Raw genomic sequence first — 17,500 nt, forward strand, 5'->3', positions numbered from 1 at the left:
GCTCATAGCGCGGCACCGAGTGCCGCGCTATGAGCTTGTAGATCTGCTATTTTAGAAAAATCTTGAAAAAAAATGTTTTCGTTTTTTTTTCAAAAAAACTGTTAGGATTTAGAAAACATTTTTAATTATCGCCTCAGGTCTTAACACATTCCCTGCCAGAGTTTATTCATAAGGTACTCACCCACTGCCAGCGTTTTTGAGTTTTATAGCCTTTTGAACCGTTCACAAAAAAATTATATCCATTAAAATCCGCGATCGGATGGTGTTTATAAACAGCAACGACGGACGTTCGAGCCCTCATAATGTTTACACTTTTTTTCCTTTTTCTTCTTCTGTGGTATGAGCGACGAAAAGAGGCTGCAAACGTCATATCCGTTTGGCTGTGACGTGGCTGTGACGTTTCCCCACCGGCCATCTTAGATTAGCTTAGCCTCCGATCGGCTATCAGATCGTTTTTAAACACAAAGAGGATAACCGTTCGTCGATCAAAGAAAAGAAAATACAACCGGAGCTTACCATTCGTTTTTTAAACCGTGTGAAAACCTTGATCTTTAGCCAAAACCAGGGAAAAAACGTTTTTTCAAGATAAAAAACGAACCGGAAACGGTTGTCGGAAATTTTCTCATAGGATGGGTCGGAACCGTCATGGGGAAAGAAAAAAAATCAAGGATGGTACCAAAAAATATTTTTTTCGTTATCAAACCACATTAAAAGACGATCCCGAGATATCTCGGGATACGCAGTATGTGTTAAAGGGTTAAGTGAAGGTGGGGGCCGCATGTGGGCGTGGCCCCCGGGCCGCCAGTTGCCCGTGTACGCTCAAAATACTCCTTCACTTGGGACAAAGTCTCATTCCCTACCTGGAGCTATTTTCCTTAACTTTTTTTTTGGTGTCAAAAATCGATAGGTATTATTTGGCCAAAGATATTGTGATATAATGTATGTGTCCATAGCACCCAGCCCTATACACTTTTCAAACACTGCAAAGATGATGCAAGACCCCTCGAGAATCAACTGGACCAATCGACTCACCACCACTCTCTGCTCCCCGGTGAGATCCGGCGAATCACAGAGCAGCTGGTTCTCTGACACCGTCAACAGGCAGGGAATCTCTCCAATCAGAACGCTGTAGTTGAGGCGGTGGTTGCCGGGGGCGGGAGGGATCAAGTTCTTACCCTGAAGAACACATTATTTGAGATATACAGTAAATTGAAAACATGAAAAGTATAAATGAAATAAAAACTAATGAAACATTCAAAACTATAATCGCACGCACACGCACACAAACGCACGCACGCACGCACGCACGCGCGCGCGTACGTGGTGGGAAAAGTACGCCAATGTTTTACTTAAGTAAAAGTATCGATACTACAATGTAGAAGTACTCCGTTACAAGTACATGTCCGGAATTCAAAATTGACGTGAGTAAAAGTACAAAAGTATTGGTATCAAAAAGTAAAAGTACCAAAAGTAGGAAGGCCACATCGGCCGAAACGTTGTTATTTTGTCCGCTCTATTCATTAAATTTGCCGGGAGCATTAAGACGGTGTGCGGACTCTTTTCTTTTGTCTCACACAAACACACACACACACACACACACACACACACACACACACGCGCGCGCTTTAGTGGCGTCCTGACCTTGAGGATGATGGGCGATCCCGGTTTGACCTCCATGATGCCGGTGTTCCCCCAGGGGTCAAAGGTCGGGTTGGGGTAGTGCGTGAAGGGGGTGGAGTTCAGGATCAACAGAGAAGAAACCTGAAGACAAAACAACAACAACGTCAACATGAATGACATTATCATAAATCACATTTACATAAATAACATCATTAACCTATACGACGACGTGCGTGTGTGTGCGTGTGCGTGTGCGCGCGTCACCTGGTCCAGGATAAAGCCAAACTCGTCCGGGTGTAGCGCCCCCTCTGGTGGGTTGGGTTTATTGTAGACTAAACCAGGAGCTAAACAGGTCATCACACTGTCATTCACTACGTTACACACCTAGAGAGAGAGAGAGAGAGAGAGAGAGAGAGAGAGAGAGAGAGAGACAGAGATGGGGAGAAAGATGGGAAATTAAATATATATTAAAGGAATTCTATAATGTTACAGTTTTTACAGTACAGGATGCTAGGGTACAGGGTAGAGATGCGCGGATAGGGTTTATCGTCACCCCGAATCCGCATATACATGTTCATTATCCACCCTCCATCCAACCGCGTTAATTATACCATCCTATTTCTAGATCCGCACCAACCGCGTCAAATTATTATTATTTTCCTGACGTTAGTTTTCAACAATGTTACTCACCACTGTCTGTCGCGATGTAGTGACTGTATACAATCCATCTCTATGGTAACAACAAGACGGAGCTTGAAGCTTCATTTATTTTACTTTCGCTTTCAACTTGCTTTGTTGCCATGTCTGCGTTTTATACGCGACTTTTGGGGTAATTTGGCGCTTGTTTTGGGCTTGTTTTCATAGACCTTGTTGCTTATTTCTCTCGCAAAATATGGCAACACTGGCTGCAGCCGGTACAAAGACCCCTTGCCGGTCAACGTGCAGTAGGCGGCTAATTTGTGCCTGATGTAAAATGACGTATTATTAAAATACAACAAACGCACGCACGGCGAGATTTCTTGCTTTTTAAAAGCTATAATAGGCCTGTAGATTGATATCATTAATTTAATTCCCACTTTTTTCACCCGCGGTTTATCCAATATTAATTCATTATTATATTTGATTGACCCAAATACACCCAAACTGCGGTTAACTGCGGCAACCACGGCTAAAGCCGCGATCCGCGCATCTCTAGTACAGGTTTATATACTTACATTAGTTGTCTCTACTCCTCCATACTTGGCTCTGACTTTGGGCTCTTGGATGGTCAACAGGTTGGTCCCTGTTACTGTGATAATAGTACTGCCACTGCGCACACACACGCACACACACACACACACACACACACACACACGTTTGAATTTAACCAGTAGTAATCTTGCGATGCCAAGGACCCCCAAATAGGCTCTATGCACAGCAGCCATATTATCACTTCCTTCACAGGTGTTACCAATGATACTAATGAAGGCTCTGTTCCATTTAGTCTAGCACAGTGGTTTCCACGACCACCCCATAACTCTGAGAGTGTACAAACTTTGTACACTCTCAGAGTTACAGACCTGTAAGGGGCCATTTGGAAGCCCATGAGGGTCCCTGGACCCCAAATGTAGACCCACTGGTGTAACAGAGTGTTTCCAGTGAGCCAACATGCACAATATCAGCACCCTGACTCTGTTTGACCAAGAATGGAACAGAGCCTTCATTAGTATCATTGGCAACACCTGTGAATGTCTTCACAATATGGCTGCTGTGAATAGAGCCTATTGATACATATTTGGCCGCAGACTTTGTCCCAGGGACCCTCAGAAGAGAAGATTTATGTAAAAAAATGTGTCTCTGTGCGTGCGTGTGTGCGTGCGTGCGTGTGTATGCATGCAAGTCCGTGTGTGTGCATGTGTGTGTTTATGCGTCTGTGTGTGTGTCTTACTTGAGTATAGTCCAGTTGGGTTCTATGTTGACGATGGTCGGGTCGTCTGTGTAAACATATCGGATTTCAGAGCTCGTCACCTCGGCCCTGTCAATCATCAGACGGATGGGGGCGGGACCAGAGCTGGACTGGGAGGCGGGAGTTACACACACAATCTCCCGAAACGTCCGTCTGAGAGAAGAGGTGGGTAGAGGAGAAGGAAGGAGATTAGAATGTCGGAAACACTTTATTTTAACAATTCGATTATTGCTTCCTTTACATTTTTCTCCCACGATTTTGTAACCCATATATTTTCACCCAGTGCCAATAGGGCATCGCAGTTGCGGCCACTTCCGGGTTCCACTGCAAAATACTCAATGCATTTTTCCCATTGACTTTTCCAAAAATATTTAGATCAATTAATTCAAGCCTAGAATCAAGCCATCCAGGATCCTGGTGAATCATGACCATTAAACATATTTTTATGTGATTTATTTTATTTTATATTTAATGATATGATATACTATAATTAACAAATACCCTTTGTTTTGCCGTTTTCAAAAAAGTTTTTTCACAGAAACAAACGTGTTTGTTTCTGTGAAGGAACACGTAAACGGATTCACAGCCCTAACACAAACACACACACACACACACACACACACACACACACACACACACACACACACACACACACACATGCACACGCACGCACGTCTGTGTACTTACTTGACAAAGAGACACTCTTCCTTGTGGATGTAGATGGTGACCGAGCTGCCAGCGTCCAGGTGCTTCCCCGACACGGTCAGCCTGGTTCCCCCAGAGACGGGACCCCTTTCTGGGAGAACTCCACTCAGAGTAGGGCTCTACACACACCCAGCCACAACCATGGAGGGATGGGTGGATAAACAGACAGATAGAAGGGTGGACAAGAGAGTAGGATGGAGATAAACAGACAGAGAGAGAGAGATAGATAAGAGAGAAGAGAGAATTGCAATTACAATGAACTACGGCAATTCAATTATAAGATCAAGCACTTTAACCGTGTTTTATTGTTTGGCTATGGGTGCCGCGCCATGAGCTTGTAGATCTGCTATTTTTGAAAAAATCCGGAAAACGTGTGCAAATATTTGAATATAAAACATTTTAAAGCAAACATTTGTAACTCAAATCTTTGCTTCTGGGGGTCCCTGGGTAAAAAAAATATTTTGCGATGGGGGTCCGCAGCCAAATATCATTTTGGGTGGTCCTTGACATGAAAAAGTTTCAGAACCGCTGACGTATAAATAGTGCTAAAGACAAACTTAATTAACCCATTAAGACCTGGAACTGTGTCATTTTTAGATTTAAGCTAAAAAGCATTATTTTACACTTTGGGCTATTCAAAAATAGCAGATCTACAAGCTCGTAGCGCGGCACCGAGTGCCGCGCTACGAGCTTGTAGATCTGGTATTTTTGAAAATTCGTGAAAATGTGTGCAAATCTTTGAATATATATATTTTTAAAGCGAACATTTTTAACTCAAATCTTTGCTTCTGGGGGTCCCTGGAACAAAATATTTTGATGGGGGTCCGCGGCCAAATACATACAATTTTGGGGGTCCTTGACATGAAAAAGATTGAGCACCACTGATATAGAAACATACGTTTTTCAGAAAACTGTTGGGATTTAGGAGACATGTAGAATCGGCTTCAGGTCTCAATGGGTTAAGTCGCACGCACAGGCGCCGCCGATCCCATGGTTGCTTACCGGGAGCTCAAGCACCCACGGGAGACAGCGAGCACCCACTAGGGAATGTAGCCGGTATAGGGTGGTTAAAAATGCTTTTGTAACGTGCTGCACTGCGCAGGATTCACGATGACACCCGGGGCTTATATATATACCGCACGTAGGCTAATTCTGAACGGATTTCTGTCATTCAAACTCTCTCGCTCTCTGTAATCTTCAAAGTCTGAGCGGTGAACGGCCGCCCGCCGGGCAAAATCATAAATCGGCGCCCACGCGCACACACACACACACACACACGCGCGCACACACAGAGGTACTCACCACAAAGGAGTATGTTTGCTGAGACAGAGTTCTGTACTCTGAGCTGCAGACTCCGATACAGAGCTCTACTGGACCTCCTGGCGAGTGGGGGAGCAGAGCCTCGGACATGTCACACACTATCCTGAAAGACAGACAGACAGACAGACAGACAGACAGAGAAAGAAAGACTTTTATAACTGAGCCTCTACCGATCTCTCGAGGCAGATTCTGCCGACAGCAGAACCAAATGGGTTCCCCAGCAGTGTTGATTTCGTCGACAAAAGAACTACGACAAAAGAATGATCGTCGACTACCTTTTTTTCACTGACGAAAAATAAATGAAAACTAAATACAAACTAACCCGTTAAGACCTGAGGCGATTCTTTAAAAAAAAATCGAAATCATAACAGTTTTTGGAAAAAAAATCGAAACGTTTTTTTCCCCAAGATTTTTCAAAAATAGCAGATCTACAAGCTCATAGCGCGGCACTCGGTGCCGCGCTATGAGCACTAGTCTAGGGATGCTAGTGGTTAATGTAAAAAATATCATATCACACAAAGATTTGGCAGCCCCCCCTGTAGTAACTCTGAGGACCCCCTAGGGGTCCCGGACGCCCTGTTGAAGACCCCTGGTGTATATCCTACTATAATTCTAGTAACCTCTGTAGTGGTGCGTGAGTGAAGCTACCCGGTTCTCCTCACTGGCTGGACCAATTGCTCTGATTTTGCACACAGCCATTGACCATTACCATCTGAACGCAACTGTGAAGCCCGTTTTTCAATTTCATCAAATCTCAGCTTCTTATTAGCGTTTATGTGTCAAACAATGTCGCCTCCTGGGTTGCCAGATCATGTGCGCATATCCCCCCACGGATGCGTCGACCGGGTATGGTCTAGTATACTATATTTAACACACACACACACACACACACACACACACACACACACACACACACACACACACACTTACTTCTCAGCGCTGATGTACTGTGAGGGCACAGGGTTGCATCTGACTCCAGCCACCTGGACGTGAGCGATCTCTCGGACCTGCAGCCCCAGGTTCTCCCCCTCTATGGTCACCCTGGTGCCCCCTTCCCTTGGACCGGTCAGCGGACGGATCTACACACAAACACACACACACACACACACACACACACGGTCAGGGCAACATACAAAACATACATTAACCACTTTAGCCTTATCTCATTCCTAGGCTATTTTTGAAAATAGCCCCATCTACAAGCTCACAACGTGTTGTGAGCTTGTAGATCTGCTATTTTCAAACATTTAACCCTTTAAGACCGGGAACGCATCTGTGTCATTTTAAGATTTCTTTGGCTATTCAAAAATATAGCAGATATACAAGCTCATAGCGCGGCACCGAGTGCCGCGCTATGAGCTTGTAGATCTGCTATTTTTTTTGAAAAATCGTGAAAATGTGTGCAAATATTTAGTTTGAATATATATATATACTTTTTTAAAGCGAAAGTTTTTAACTCAAATCTTTGCTTCTGGGGATTTTACAAATGTCTTCTAAATCCTAAAGTACTTTTTTCCGAAAGTTTTTTTTTTTTTTTTTTTTTTTTTAACTTATGTTGCTATATTTTATCAATGGTTTTCAAACTTGTCAATTGAGCCCCAAAATAATACGTATTTGACCGCGGACCCCCTCCCATCTAAAAATATTTTGTTCCAGGGACCCCCAGAAGCAAAGATTCGAGTTAAAAATGTATATCAAAGATTTGCACAAATTTTCAGGATTTTTCTAAAAATGTGCAGATATACAAGCTCATAGCGCGGCACTCGGTGCCGCGCTATGAGCTTGTATATCTGCTATTTTTGAATAGCCAAAGAAATCTTAAAATGACACAGATGCGTTCCCTTCCCGGCCTTTAACCCATTAAGACCTGGAACTGTGTCATTTTTAGATTTGAGCTAAAAAGCTTTATTTTACACTTTTGGCTATTCAAAAATAGCAGATATACAAGCTCATAGCGCGGCACCGAGTGCCGCGCTACGAGCTTGTAGATCTGCTATTTTTGAAAAATCGTGAAAATGTGTGCAAATCTTTGAATATATATATTTTTAAAGCAAACATTTTTAACTCAAATCTTTGCTTCTGGGGGTCCCTGGAACAAAATATTTTGATGGGGGTCCGCGGCCAAATTCATATCATTTTGGGGGTCCTTGACATGAAAAAGATTGAGCACCACTGATATAGAAACATACGTTTTTCAGAACACTGTTGAGATTTAAGAGACATGTAGAATCGGCTTCAGGTCTCAATGGGTTAAGGGTTAAAAAGGTTGCGGGTTCAGAAAAGGGTTGCGGGGGTTATACCTTGCTGATCTTGGGGTGGCTGCAGCGCAGGTTGTGGCGTCCGTGGTGCATCCAGTTCTGCTCGGGGGCGGGGCAGTGCGTGCGCAGCAGGCACTTCCTGGTTTCCGTGCACCAACCACAGTCGAAGGTGGGCGGAGCCTTGAGGCACTGGCCGCAGCTGGAGCGCTGAGCCTCGCACTTGTATAGCAGGGCTGCAACGCGCACACGCGCACACGCACACACGCACACACACACACACACACACACACACACCATTTAACATCATGGCCAGCGGGAGCAGAATGAATTAATGCGCTATTCATTTTAAATGAATGGTATTATGAGTTAAAGGACCACTTCACCCATTTTCAACCTTATCATCATATAATTGGTCCTCACTAATGCCCTTTATAAGATGGCACACTTTCCGTCCGCTCGATTGAATAGGGACTCAATGTCCCTCTTCTGAGCCTAATTAGGCAAACGCTCACGAAAGAACATTGTGAACATTGGGTGAAAATAGGTGATCTACAAGCTCACCACACCTCACAAAACTTGTAGGTCACCTATTTTCGGCAAAGACATTTGGTGTAGAGGGGAGAAAAAAGGAGGTGTCCGATTTCAGACCCCATACGTTGTAGAGTGGTCGGAAAAGTACTCAAATGTTTTACTTAAGTAAAAGTATCAATACTGCAATGCAGAAATGCTCTGTTACAAGTAAAAGTCCAGAATTCAAAATTGACTTGAGTAAAAGTACAAAAGTATTGGTATCAAAATGTACTTAAAGTACCAACAGTATAAAGTACTCATTATGCAAAATGTCCCATTTCACAAGTTTTCAAATGTATAAATTGTATAGAAATCTTTTGAAAATAGCTGATCGCGACGCATTGTGAGCTTGTAGATCGGACATTTTTAAATGGCCGAAATGTATATAGGGCTGTATAGCTACAAAATGCATTTTTTCAGAAAACTGTGAACAACAGCACAGTGTCACATGACCCAGACAGTGAAGTGTCACCTTTCATGGACGAAGGTTTGTCTATGAGGAAGTCACCGTCCCACACGATGGAGAAGTCCACAGGCAGGTCCCCCGTCTCATCGCCTTCGTACCAGTACTGCGCACACACACACACACACACACACACACACACACACACACACACACACACGCACACACAAACAGAGAGAGAAGGATATTGTTATTACATTACCATGACTTCATGATCTCCATTTACGGTCTCAAATATATGTGTGTTTGTGGTCATTGTGTAAAACGAGACGCTTTTGGTAAAATAAGATTCACCTAATGTCGATAAAACGCATGCGCGCGCACACACACACACACACACACACACACACACACACACACACACACACACACACACACACACACACACACACACACACACACACACACACACACACACACACCCGTCCCTTCTCATAAAACAGCTACTGTACTTCTAACCGTGCATTGTGATTGGCCAAGAGGCATTCTGAGCCAGGGGCCAATAACCACAACACACACCAACGTAAATCAAATCAGCAAAACTACAACTCTTTGATACATTGTCAAGATGTTGCATAAAAGCAGTGGGGGTAAAAGTACTCGCATTCTTTACACAAGTAAAAGTATCAATACTACAATGTAGAAATACTCTGTTACAAGTAAAAGTCCGTAATTGAAAATTCACTTGAGTAAAATGATTAAAGTATTGGTATCAAAATGTACTTAAAAGTGCCAACAGTAGAAAGCACTCATTATGCAGAATGTTCCATTTCACAAGTTTTCGAATGTATAAAACTCTTTTGAAAATAGCAGATCTACAAGCTCACATTGCGACGCATTGTGAGCTTGTAGATCTGCTCAAATGGCCAAAATGTATATACTAAGTGGTTAACGTATGTTTTGTAATAATAATCAAAATCTACAAAGTAACTTGTGACTAAAGTGTTCAAATAATTGTAGTGGAGTAAAAGTACAATATTTGACTTTGAGAAGTCATCGAGTAGAAGTAAAAGCACTGAAAACTGGAAATACTCCACTAAAGTAAAAACACTTAACAACAGTACTTAAGTACAGTACTTGAGTACATGTACTTATAGCGTCTTTACACCCCTGCCAATAACCACAACACACCAACATGTAAATCAATACAACTCTTTGATACATTGTCAAGCTGTTGCACAAAGGAGAAAAAAAAGAAAAAAAACATTGGAAGTCATGCTTCATTGTGGTTATTGGAACAGCTGTGTTGCAGCATACATACAGTATGAAAGGAAACGCTGTGTGAAAGCCGCTGCATTAGAGAGACATGTTGAAATATTGAAATAAATTATTTTGATTTATTCTAATCCGTGACATAGAGTCAGTGGTGGAAAAAGTACTCAAATGTTTTACTTAAGTAAAAGTATCAATACTGCAATGTAGAAGTACTTTGTTACAAGTAAAAGTCTGGAATTCAAAATTTACTTGAGTAAAAGTACAAAAGTATTGGTATCAAAATGTACTTAAAGTACCAAAAGTAAAAGTACTAAAATGTTTGAAAATAGCCGATCTACAAGCTCACAACGCGTCGCATCGCGACGCGTTGTGAGCTTGTAGATCGGCTATTTTCAAATAGCCGAGGTATAAAATAGAGCTAACGTGGTTAATGTATGTTTTATGATGTAATCATTTATACCTGCAAAGTAACTAGTAACTAAAGTTTTCAAATAATTGTAGTGGAGTAAAAGTACAATATTTTCCTCTGAGATGTAGTGGAGTAGAAGTAAAAGTACTGAAAATTGGAAATACTCAAGTAAAGTAAAAATACCTCCAAATCGTACTTAAGTACAGTACTTGAGTAAATGTACTTAGTTACTTTACACCACTGCGTAGAGTTCATGTTCCATTTTCAGAAATGCCGGCTGCATTATTCCCTGTGTCACAGTACACTGCTAATGCTAACCCCCTAACCCTAGCCCTGATGGGATAAACCAGCTAAAACATTGTCAACACCAAGAACAAATCAATGTTTTGCTGGTTTATCCCAAGAGAGACAATAGAAGAGCAAGTGAGACAGCCCAACTGGCTTTAATTCCCGTATCTGTGTGACTGAGGTGCAGTGTTGATTTCGTCGACTAAAACTATGATGGAAAGTGTTCGTCGACTACCTTTTTTCACTGACGAAAACTAAAACTAAGACTAAATATATTGACAATTTTGTCAACAAATAAAAACTAGACTAAAACGTTAGTGAGGGACTAGTGGAGAAGAGATCCAGTAGAACTAAGACAAGTCTATTTAAAAATAGCAGATCTACAAGCTCACAACGCGTCGCATGGCGACGCGTTGTGAGCTTGTAGATCTGCTATTTTCAAAAGATTTGTATACATATTTAAACTTGAAATACGACATTCTGCTTAATGAGTACTTTTCCTTCTGGTACTTTAAGTACATTTTTATGCCAACACTTTTACTCAAGTCAATTTTGAATTCCCGACTTTTACTTGTAACAGAGTACTTCTACATTGCAGTATCGATACTTTTACTTAAGTAAACATGTGAGTATACTTTATTCCACCACTGCTCTGTTCATAATTACAACACACTACTGTAGTTCACTTACACTTACACAGTACACTGCTGTACTGCCACTTACAGAGTACACTGCTGTACTGCCACTTACAGAGTACACTGCTGTACTGCCACTTACAGAGTACACTGCTGTACTGCCACTTACCACAGTACACTGCTGTACTGCCACTTACCACAGTACACTGCTGTACTGCCACTTACCACAGTACACTGCTGTACTGCCACTTACCACAGTACACTGCTGTACTGCCACTTACCACAGTACACTGCTGTACTGCCACTTACACAGTACACTGCTGTACTGCCACTTACACAGTACACTGCTGTACTGCCACTTACACAGTACACTGCTGTACTGCCACTTACACAGTACACTGCTGTACTGCCACTTACACAGTACACTGCTGTACTGCCACTTACCACAGTACACTGCTGTACTGCCACTTACACAGTACACTGCTGTACTGCCACTTACACAGTACACTGCTGTACTGCCACTTACACAGTACACTGCTGTACTGCCACTTACAGAGTACACTGCTGTACTGCCACTTACCACAGTACACTGCTGTACTGCCACTTACACAGTACACTGCTGTACTGCCACTTACAGAGTACACTGCTGTACTGCCACTTACAGAGTACACTGCTGTACTGCCACTTACCACAGTACACTGCTGTACTGCCACTTACACAGTACACTGCTGTACTGCCACTTACACAGTACACTGCTGTACTGCCACTTACCACAGTACACTGCTGTACTGCCACTTCCACAGTACACTGCTGTACTGCCACTTACACAGTACACTGCTGTACTGCCACTTACCACAGTACAAGACCAGAGCACACGGCAATGAACCTTTGTCAACAAACAACAGGGCGGAGCAAATAGAGTAATCTTCCAAACAGGAGAACGCTCATTCTGCCTCCATTAGCTAGACATATTCATAACTGTGTGTGTGTGTGTGTGTGTGTGTGTGTGTGCGCGCGTGTAATTGGCTGACGGTATGTGTAAGCATATCAGGAGAGAGAGAGAGAGAGAGAGAGAGAGAGAGAGAGAGAGAGAGAGAGAGAGAGAGAGAGAGAGAGAGCGAGAGCGAGAGCGAGAGCGAGAGAGAGAGAGAGAGAGAGCTAGTCCAGTAATGACTGATTGAAAATCAATAAGTCTTAATGAGTTCCAGTTTGTTCATTTCATTAAGTTACCGAACATAAGACCTGCTTCAGCAAAATACACACGCACACACGCACACCAACCGACAGATGCATTTGCATACACACACGCGCGCGCGTGCACACACACACACACACACACACACACACACACACACACACACACACGCACACACGCACAATTATATGAGTAATGTTTTATTTCTTGCGGGTCTGCAGAAAACACCATTTATGTTCTTTAATACCAGCTTCATTAATTACTGTGTGTGTGTGTGTGTGTGTGTGTGTGTGTGTGGGGTGCTGAGGTAAGTAGGTACATTATTTCTGCTGAAACAGGGTTATATAATATATATTAGCCATCTGTACCTTTATCTCCGCCAGGAGGAAAGGCCGGGGATGGAGATTACACAGTGCTGACGCGACGCGTTGTGAGCTTGTGGAGGGTGTAGGCTAATCAGGCTTAAAAGGGAACAGTTCACCCAAGAAATTACTTCATTTATATCGTTAACTCCAGTGGTTCTCAACCTTTTCAGGCCGCGACCCCCCAACATAATCATATTTGAACAGGGGACCCCCCACCCTGACAAGCACTTGGACTTGTAGGAGTTGAGGCATTACGTTTAGTTTGACTCAGTGTTGATTTTGACAGCACATTTGTATTCGGTTTTAGTCATAGTCTTTTGAATACAATTCCAATTAGTTTTAGTCATATTTTAGTCATCTGAATTTTTTTTTACTGTTAGTCTAGTTTTAGTCGACTAAATATCATAAGATAGTCAACTAAATCTACAGTTGATTTAGTCGACTAAAATGTTTTTTGGCGGTGCCTTGATGGCGTCGTAATGGCTCATTTTACACTTGGTTGCATGCTGAAAATAGCAGATCTACAAGCTCACAACTGAGCTTGTAGATCTGCTATTTTCACAACACCCGAGCGCAACCAAATTTAAAATGACTTGTCTTTTAGTTCTACTGGATCTCTTCTCCACTAGTTCCTCACTGACATTACAGTCTATTTTTTTGTAAAAAATGTCAATATATTTAGTCTTAGTTTTAGTCATCGTAGCTTAGTTTTTATTTAGTTTTTATCAGTGAAAAAAGGTAATCGACGAGCATTTTTTGTCATAGTTTTAGTCGACGAAATCAACACTGGGTTCCACATATAATTATTGTAAAAAAAAATGTTTATGAACTCCAAAACACCACTCATGTCTGTCTTTTACCAAGCCGTATTTACAGCTTGGTTCAAAGCAACGTGTTATGTTTAAGATTTTTTTAAATTCATTTCCGGTTCAAACTATGACACCAGCGCATTGGAGACATAACGGGGCGTAAGTAAACGATAGAAATAAAAGTCATTTCTTAGATGAACTATTCCTTTAAGGATGAAAAGGACTTTGACACAATGAGAGAGAGAGAGAGAGAGAGAGAGAGGGAGAGAGAGAGAGAGAGAGAGAGCCTTGTCAAATTCCTAGCATGTTTTTACACCTTAGTCTTAGGACGGTGTCACATGACAAAAATAGCCTTTCTACCAGCTCAAAACGTGTGCAATGGAGTGGAAGTGAAGCTTAAAGGACCACTTCACCCATTTTCAACCCATCTTCACACACTGACGGCGGAGGAAACCAGAGAGAGAGAGAGGGAGGTCAGGAGGTCATGTGTAGCTTCTGTAGTTTATCACTTGTTATTTGTGCCTCAGCCACCAGGGGGCTCCTGTATCAGTTTTATTCAATTCCAGTGCGTGCGTGCGTGCGTCTGTGTGTGTGTGTGTGTGTGTGTGTGTGTGAGAGAGAGTGAGTGAGTGATGTTTAGAACACTGGCCAAATAAAAACTGCAGAAAAGGCATAAAAACTGTTACAGCTCTGCAAACCCGCGCCCGCACGCACACACACACACACACACACACACACACACACACACACACACACACACACACACACACACACACACACACACACACACACACACACACACACACACACACACACACACACACACACACACACACACACACACACACACACGTCTACTCTTTCTAGCTGCTGATAAATCTAGAGCTGCATTTATAAGGTCAGTGTTTGCTGTGTGTGTGTGTGCGTGCGCGCGCGCGTGCATGGCTGTGACTCAATGCGCATGTATGTGTGTGTGTGAGAGATTTATGCGTTGCTATGGTAGCATAGCGCTGATGTCTGCAATACAAATCAAACTGCAGAAAGAAACACACTGACTTTGGCTGTAGGGCGTGTGTGTGTGTGTGCGCGCGCGTGCGTGCATGTGTGCGTGCATTTAAATGTGATTTATATAATTCTTAAGCTCAATTTGTACTTCACCATTCAACGGTGTCACTGTAAAAGCCGATCTACAAGCTGACAACGCATGACTGGTAAATTGGCTATTCTCCAGACATCTATATGTACTGTTACTGGCCATGAGGATCAGTCATTTATCTTCATCTACTAAACACATTCAAATATTAACCCTTTAAGACCTGAGGCGATTCTTAAAAATGTTTTCTAAATCCTAACAGTTTTTTGAAAAAAATCTAAAAAAAAAAATTCAAGATTTTTCAAAAATAGCAGATATACAAGCTCATAGCGCGGCACTCGGTGCCGCGCTATGAGCTTGTATATCTGCTATTTTTGAATAGCCAAAGACATCTAAAGTGACACAGATGCGTTCCAGGTATCAATGGGTTTTAATATATTATGTCACCTGCTCAGCTGAGAACTGTTAATAAGGTAACTAACCACTTGAACCCCAGTCGCGACGCGTTGCGAGCTTTTAGATCGGCTATTTTTGGTGGAGAGCGTTACAGACACATAAGGGTCCATTTTGTTAACTAACTATCAATCGTTTGACCCCCGCAAGGACCCCTGGGGGGGGTCCCCGGACCCCACTTTGAGAACCACTATGCATGCGCGTGACAACATCGTACCCGGATGTTTTGCGGGAACGCCTACTGAGTGCCAAAAAAAAACAACTTTCTGGCCTTGGCAGCCCATACAGCCAAACATAAAAGTCCTTTCTGATTGAATCAAACGACGTTAAACTCACCAACATGGCAGCTGTATGGAAAGCTTGAATTATCCTCTTTCTATCTGTAAAGTTTGTGTTTCTTAAAAATCCACCGTAGAGACATGTTATGAGATACTTTCTGTCAATAAATAGGCTCTATGCACAGCAGCCATATTATCGCTTCCTTCACAGGTGTTACCAGTGATACTAATGAAGGCTCTGTTCCATTTAGTGTAGCGCAGTAGTTCTCTGAGTTTTGAATTTCAGTTTTACACGACCCCCATAACTCTGAGCGTGTACAAATGGGTGTACAGCGGGTGTACATGGGTGTACATGGGTGTAAGCGTGTACAAATGGAACCAAATGGACCCTTACGGGTCCATTTGGTTCCATTTGTACACTCTCAGAGTTACACACCCGTAAAGGGCCATTTGGGAGTGTTTCCAGTCAGCCAACATGCACAATATCAGCACCCTGACTCCGTCTGACCAGAATGGAACAGAGCCTTCATTAGTATCATTGGTAACACCTGTGAATGTCTTCACAATATGGCTGCTGTGCCTAAAGCCTATTCCGTGCAGGTGATTATTTTTCCAAGTGTCAGAGTTTGGAAGCGCTCAATAACGCAGCGTCCCGCTGCCTCCTGCATCATGTGACATTTAGAAACAGGTATGCAAGGACCGTTGAGTGATTTCCAACGCGCTCTTCCAAACTCCAAACCGGTGGAAAAGCGACGCATGGGCATACTCGCTATTGAGAGTTTGACCCTTTCAGACATAGAACGCATCCGTGTCATTTCTTGGGCTATGGTGAGCTAGCACATATACAAGCTCACCAATTATCGCGCTATGAGCTTGTAGATCTGCTTCTTTTTTTTTTAAATAGTGAAACATTTTAAACTCTATTACAACTTCTGGGGGGGTCCCTGGAACAAAATATTTTGAGATGGGTGTCCGCGGCCAAAATTCATAACATTTTGGGGGTCCTTGACATGAAAAAGTTTGAGAACCACAGATTATAGCAACATCATTTAAAAAAAATGTTTGCTTTGAAAAATATACATATTCAAAGATTTGCTCAAATTTTCACGATTTTTCAAAAATAGCAGATCTACAAGCTCATAGCGCGGCACTCGGTGCCGCGCTATGAGCTTGTAGAGCTTGTAGCCCAAAAAAACCTAAAAAATCACACCCTGTGTGAAGGTAGCGGCGCCTTTGATACATTTTGTCATCGATATGTGTTTATAATGTGTTTATAGCCATGTGTCACGTGAAGCTTGACCAATCACACTTTGCCGACGCACCTGACCAATCAGAACGTTGACGCACACGGACAAAGTCAGGTATAGAGCGGCTAGCGCCGCTAAAAATGACACAGACTCTTTCCCGGTCTGAAAGGGTTAAGTGATTAACAACCTGGCATTCCATATGGATCAAAGCAAAAATAAAATCTCACTCGAATCCATGCATCCATATTCTGTGGCAAACGTTCAGTGGGAAATAGTCCAATACACAAGCTTGTAGATCTGCCATTTCTGGCAAAGATATTTAGTGTAGAGAGCAGGGGCGCCCCCCATATAGAAAGAAAATTGGGGGAATGTTTTATTTTTTATTTTTTTATAATTCATTTTTTGATAAAAAAATCGGTAAAATCAGGCAAAAATAAGAATTAAATAACATAACCCCAACCTAACCCTAAAACCGAAATAAAGTAACACAAAAACGCCCAAAATCCGCCCAATAACCGCAAATGTTCGCGCGCGCGCGCACGTCAGGGACAAATGCGTGCCCGCCCGCTCCTGCCTAAGCCCAGCCTATACTAGTGTTCTGCTTGCCCCACTGGTAAAGAGGGCAAAATAAG

General features: G+C 42.6%; 1 protein-coding gene across 1 annotated transcript in view; it reads right to left on the reverse strand.

The window, feature by feature from the left end:
• Window positions 1-17,500, reverse strand: part of plxna3 (plexin A3) — a 203,241-nt gene that overhangs the window by 27,775 nt on the left and 157,966 nt on the right. The window contains exons 15-24 of the mRNA XM_084070225.1: window positions 8,891-8,987; window positions 7,891-8,081; window positions 6,521-6,669; window positions 5,573-5,693; window positions 4,253-4,389; window positions 3,548-3,718; window positions 2,835-2,928; window positions 1,885-2,004; window positions 1,642-1,761; window positions 1,033-1,176 (exon numbers count right to left, since the gene is read on the reverse strand). Coding sequence (XP_083926351.1) covers window positions 1,033-1,176; window positions 1,642-1,761; window positions 1,885-2,004; window positions 2,835-2,928; window positions 3,548-3,718; window positions 4,253-4,389; window positions 5,573-5,693; window positions 6,521-6,669; window positions 7,891-8,081; window positions 8,891-8,987 — 1,344 coding nt within the window. The remainder of the gene's footprint in view (window positions 1-1,032; window positions 1,177-1,641; window positions 1,762-1,884; window positions 2,005-2,834; window positions 2,929-3,547; window positions 3,719-4,252; window positions 4,390-5,572; window positions 5,694-6,520; window positions 6,670-7,890; window positions 8,082-8,890; window positions 8,988-17,500) is intronic.

Source organism: Gymnoscopelus microlampas, assembly GCF_963454915.1.
Source record: "Gymnoscopelus microlampas genome assembly, chromosome: 10".
NCBI classification, from domain to species: domain Eukaryota; kingdom Metazoa; phylum Chordata; class Actinopteri; order Myctophiformes; family Myctophidae; genus Gymnoscopelus; species Gymnoscopelus microlampas.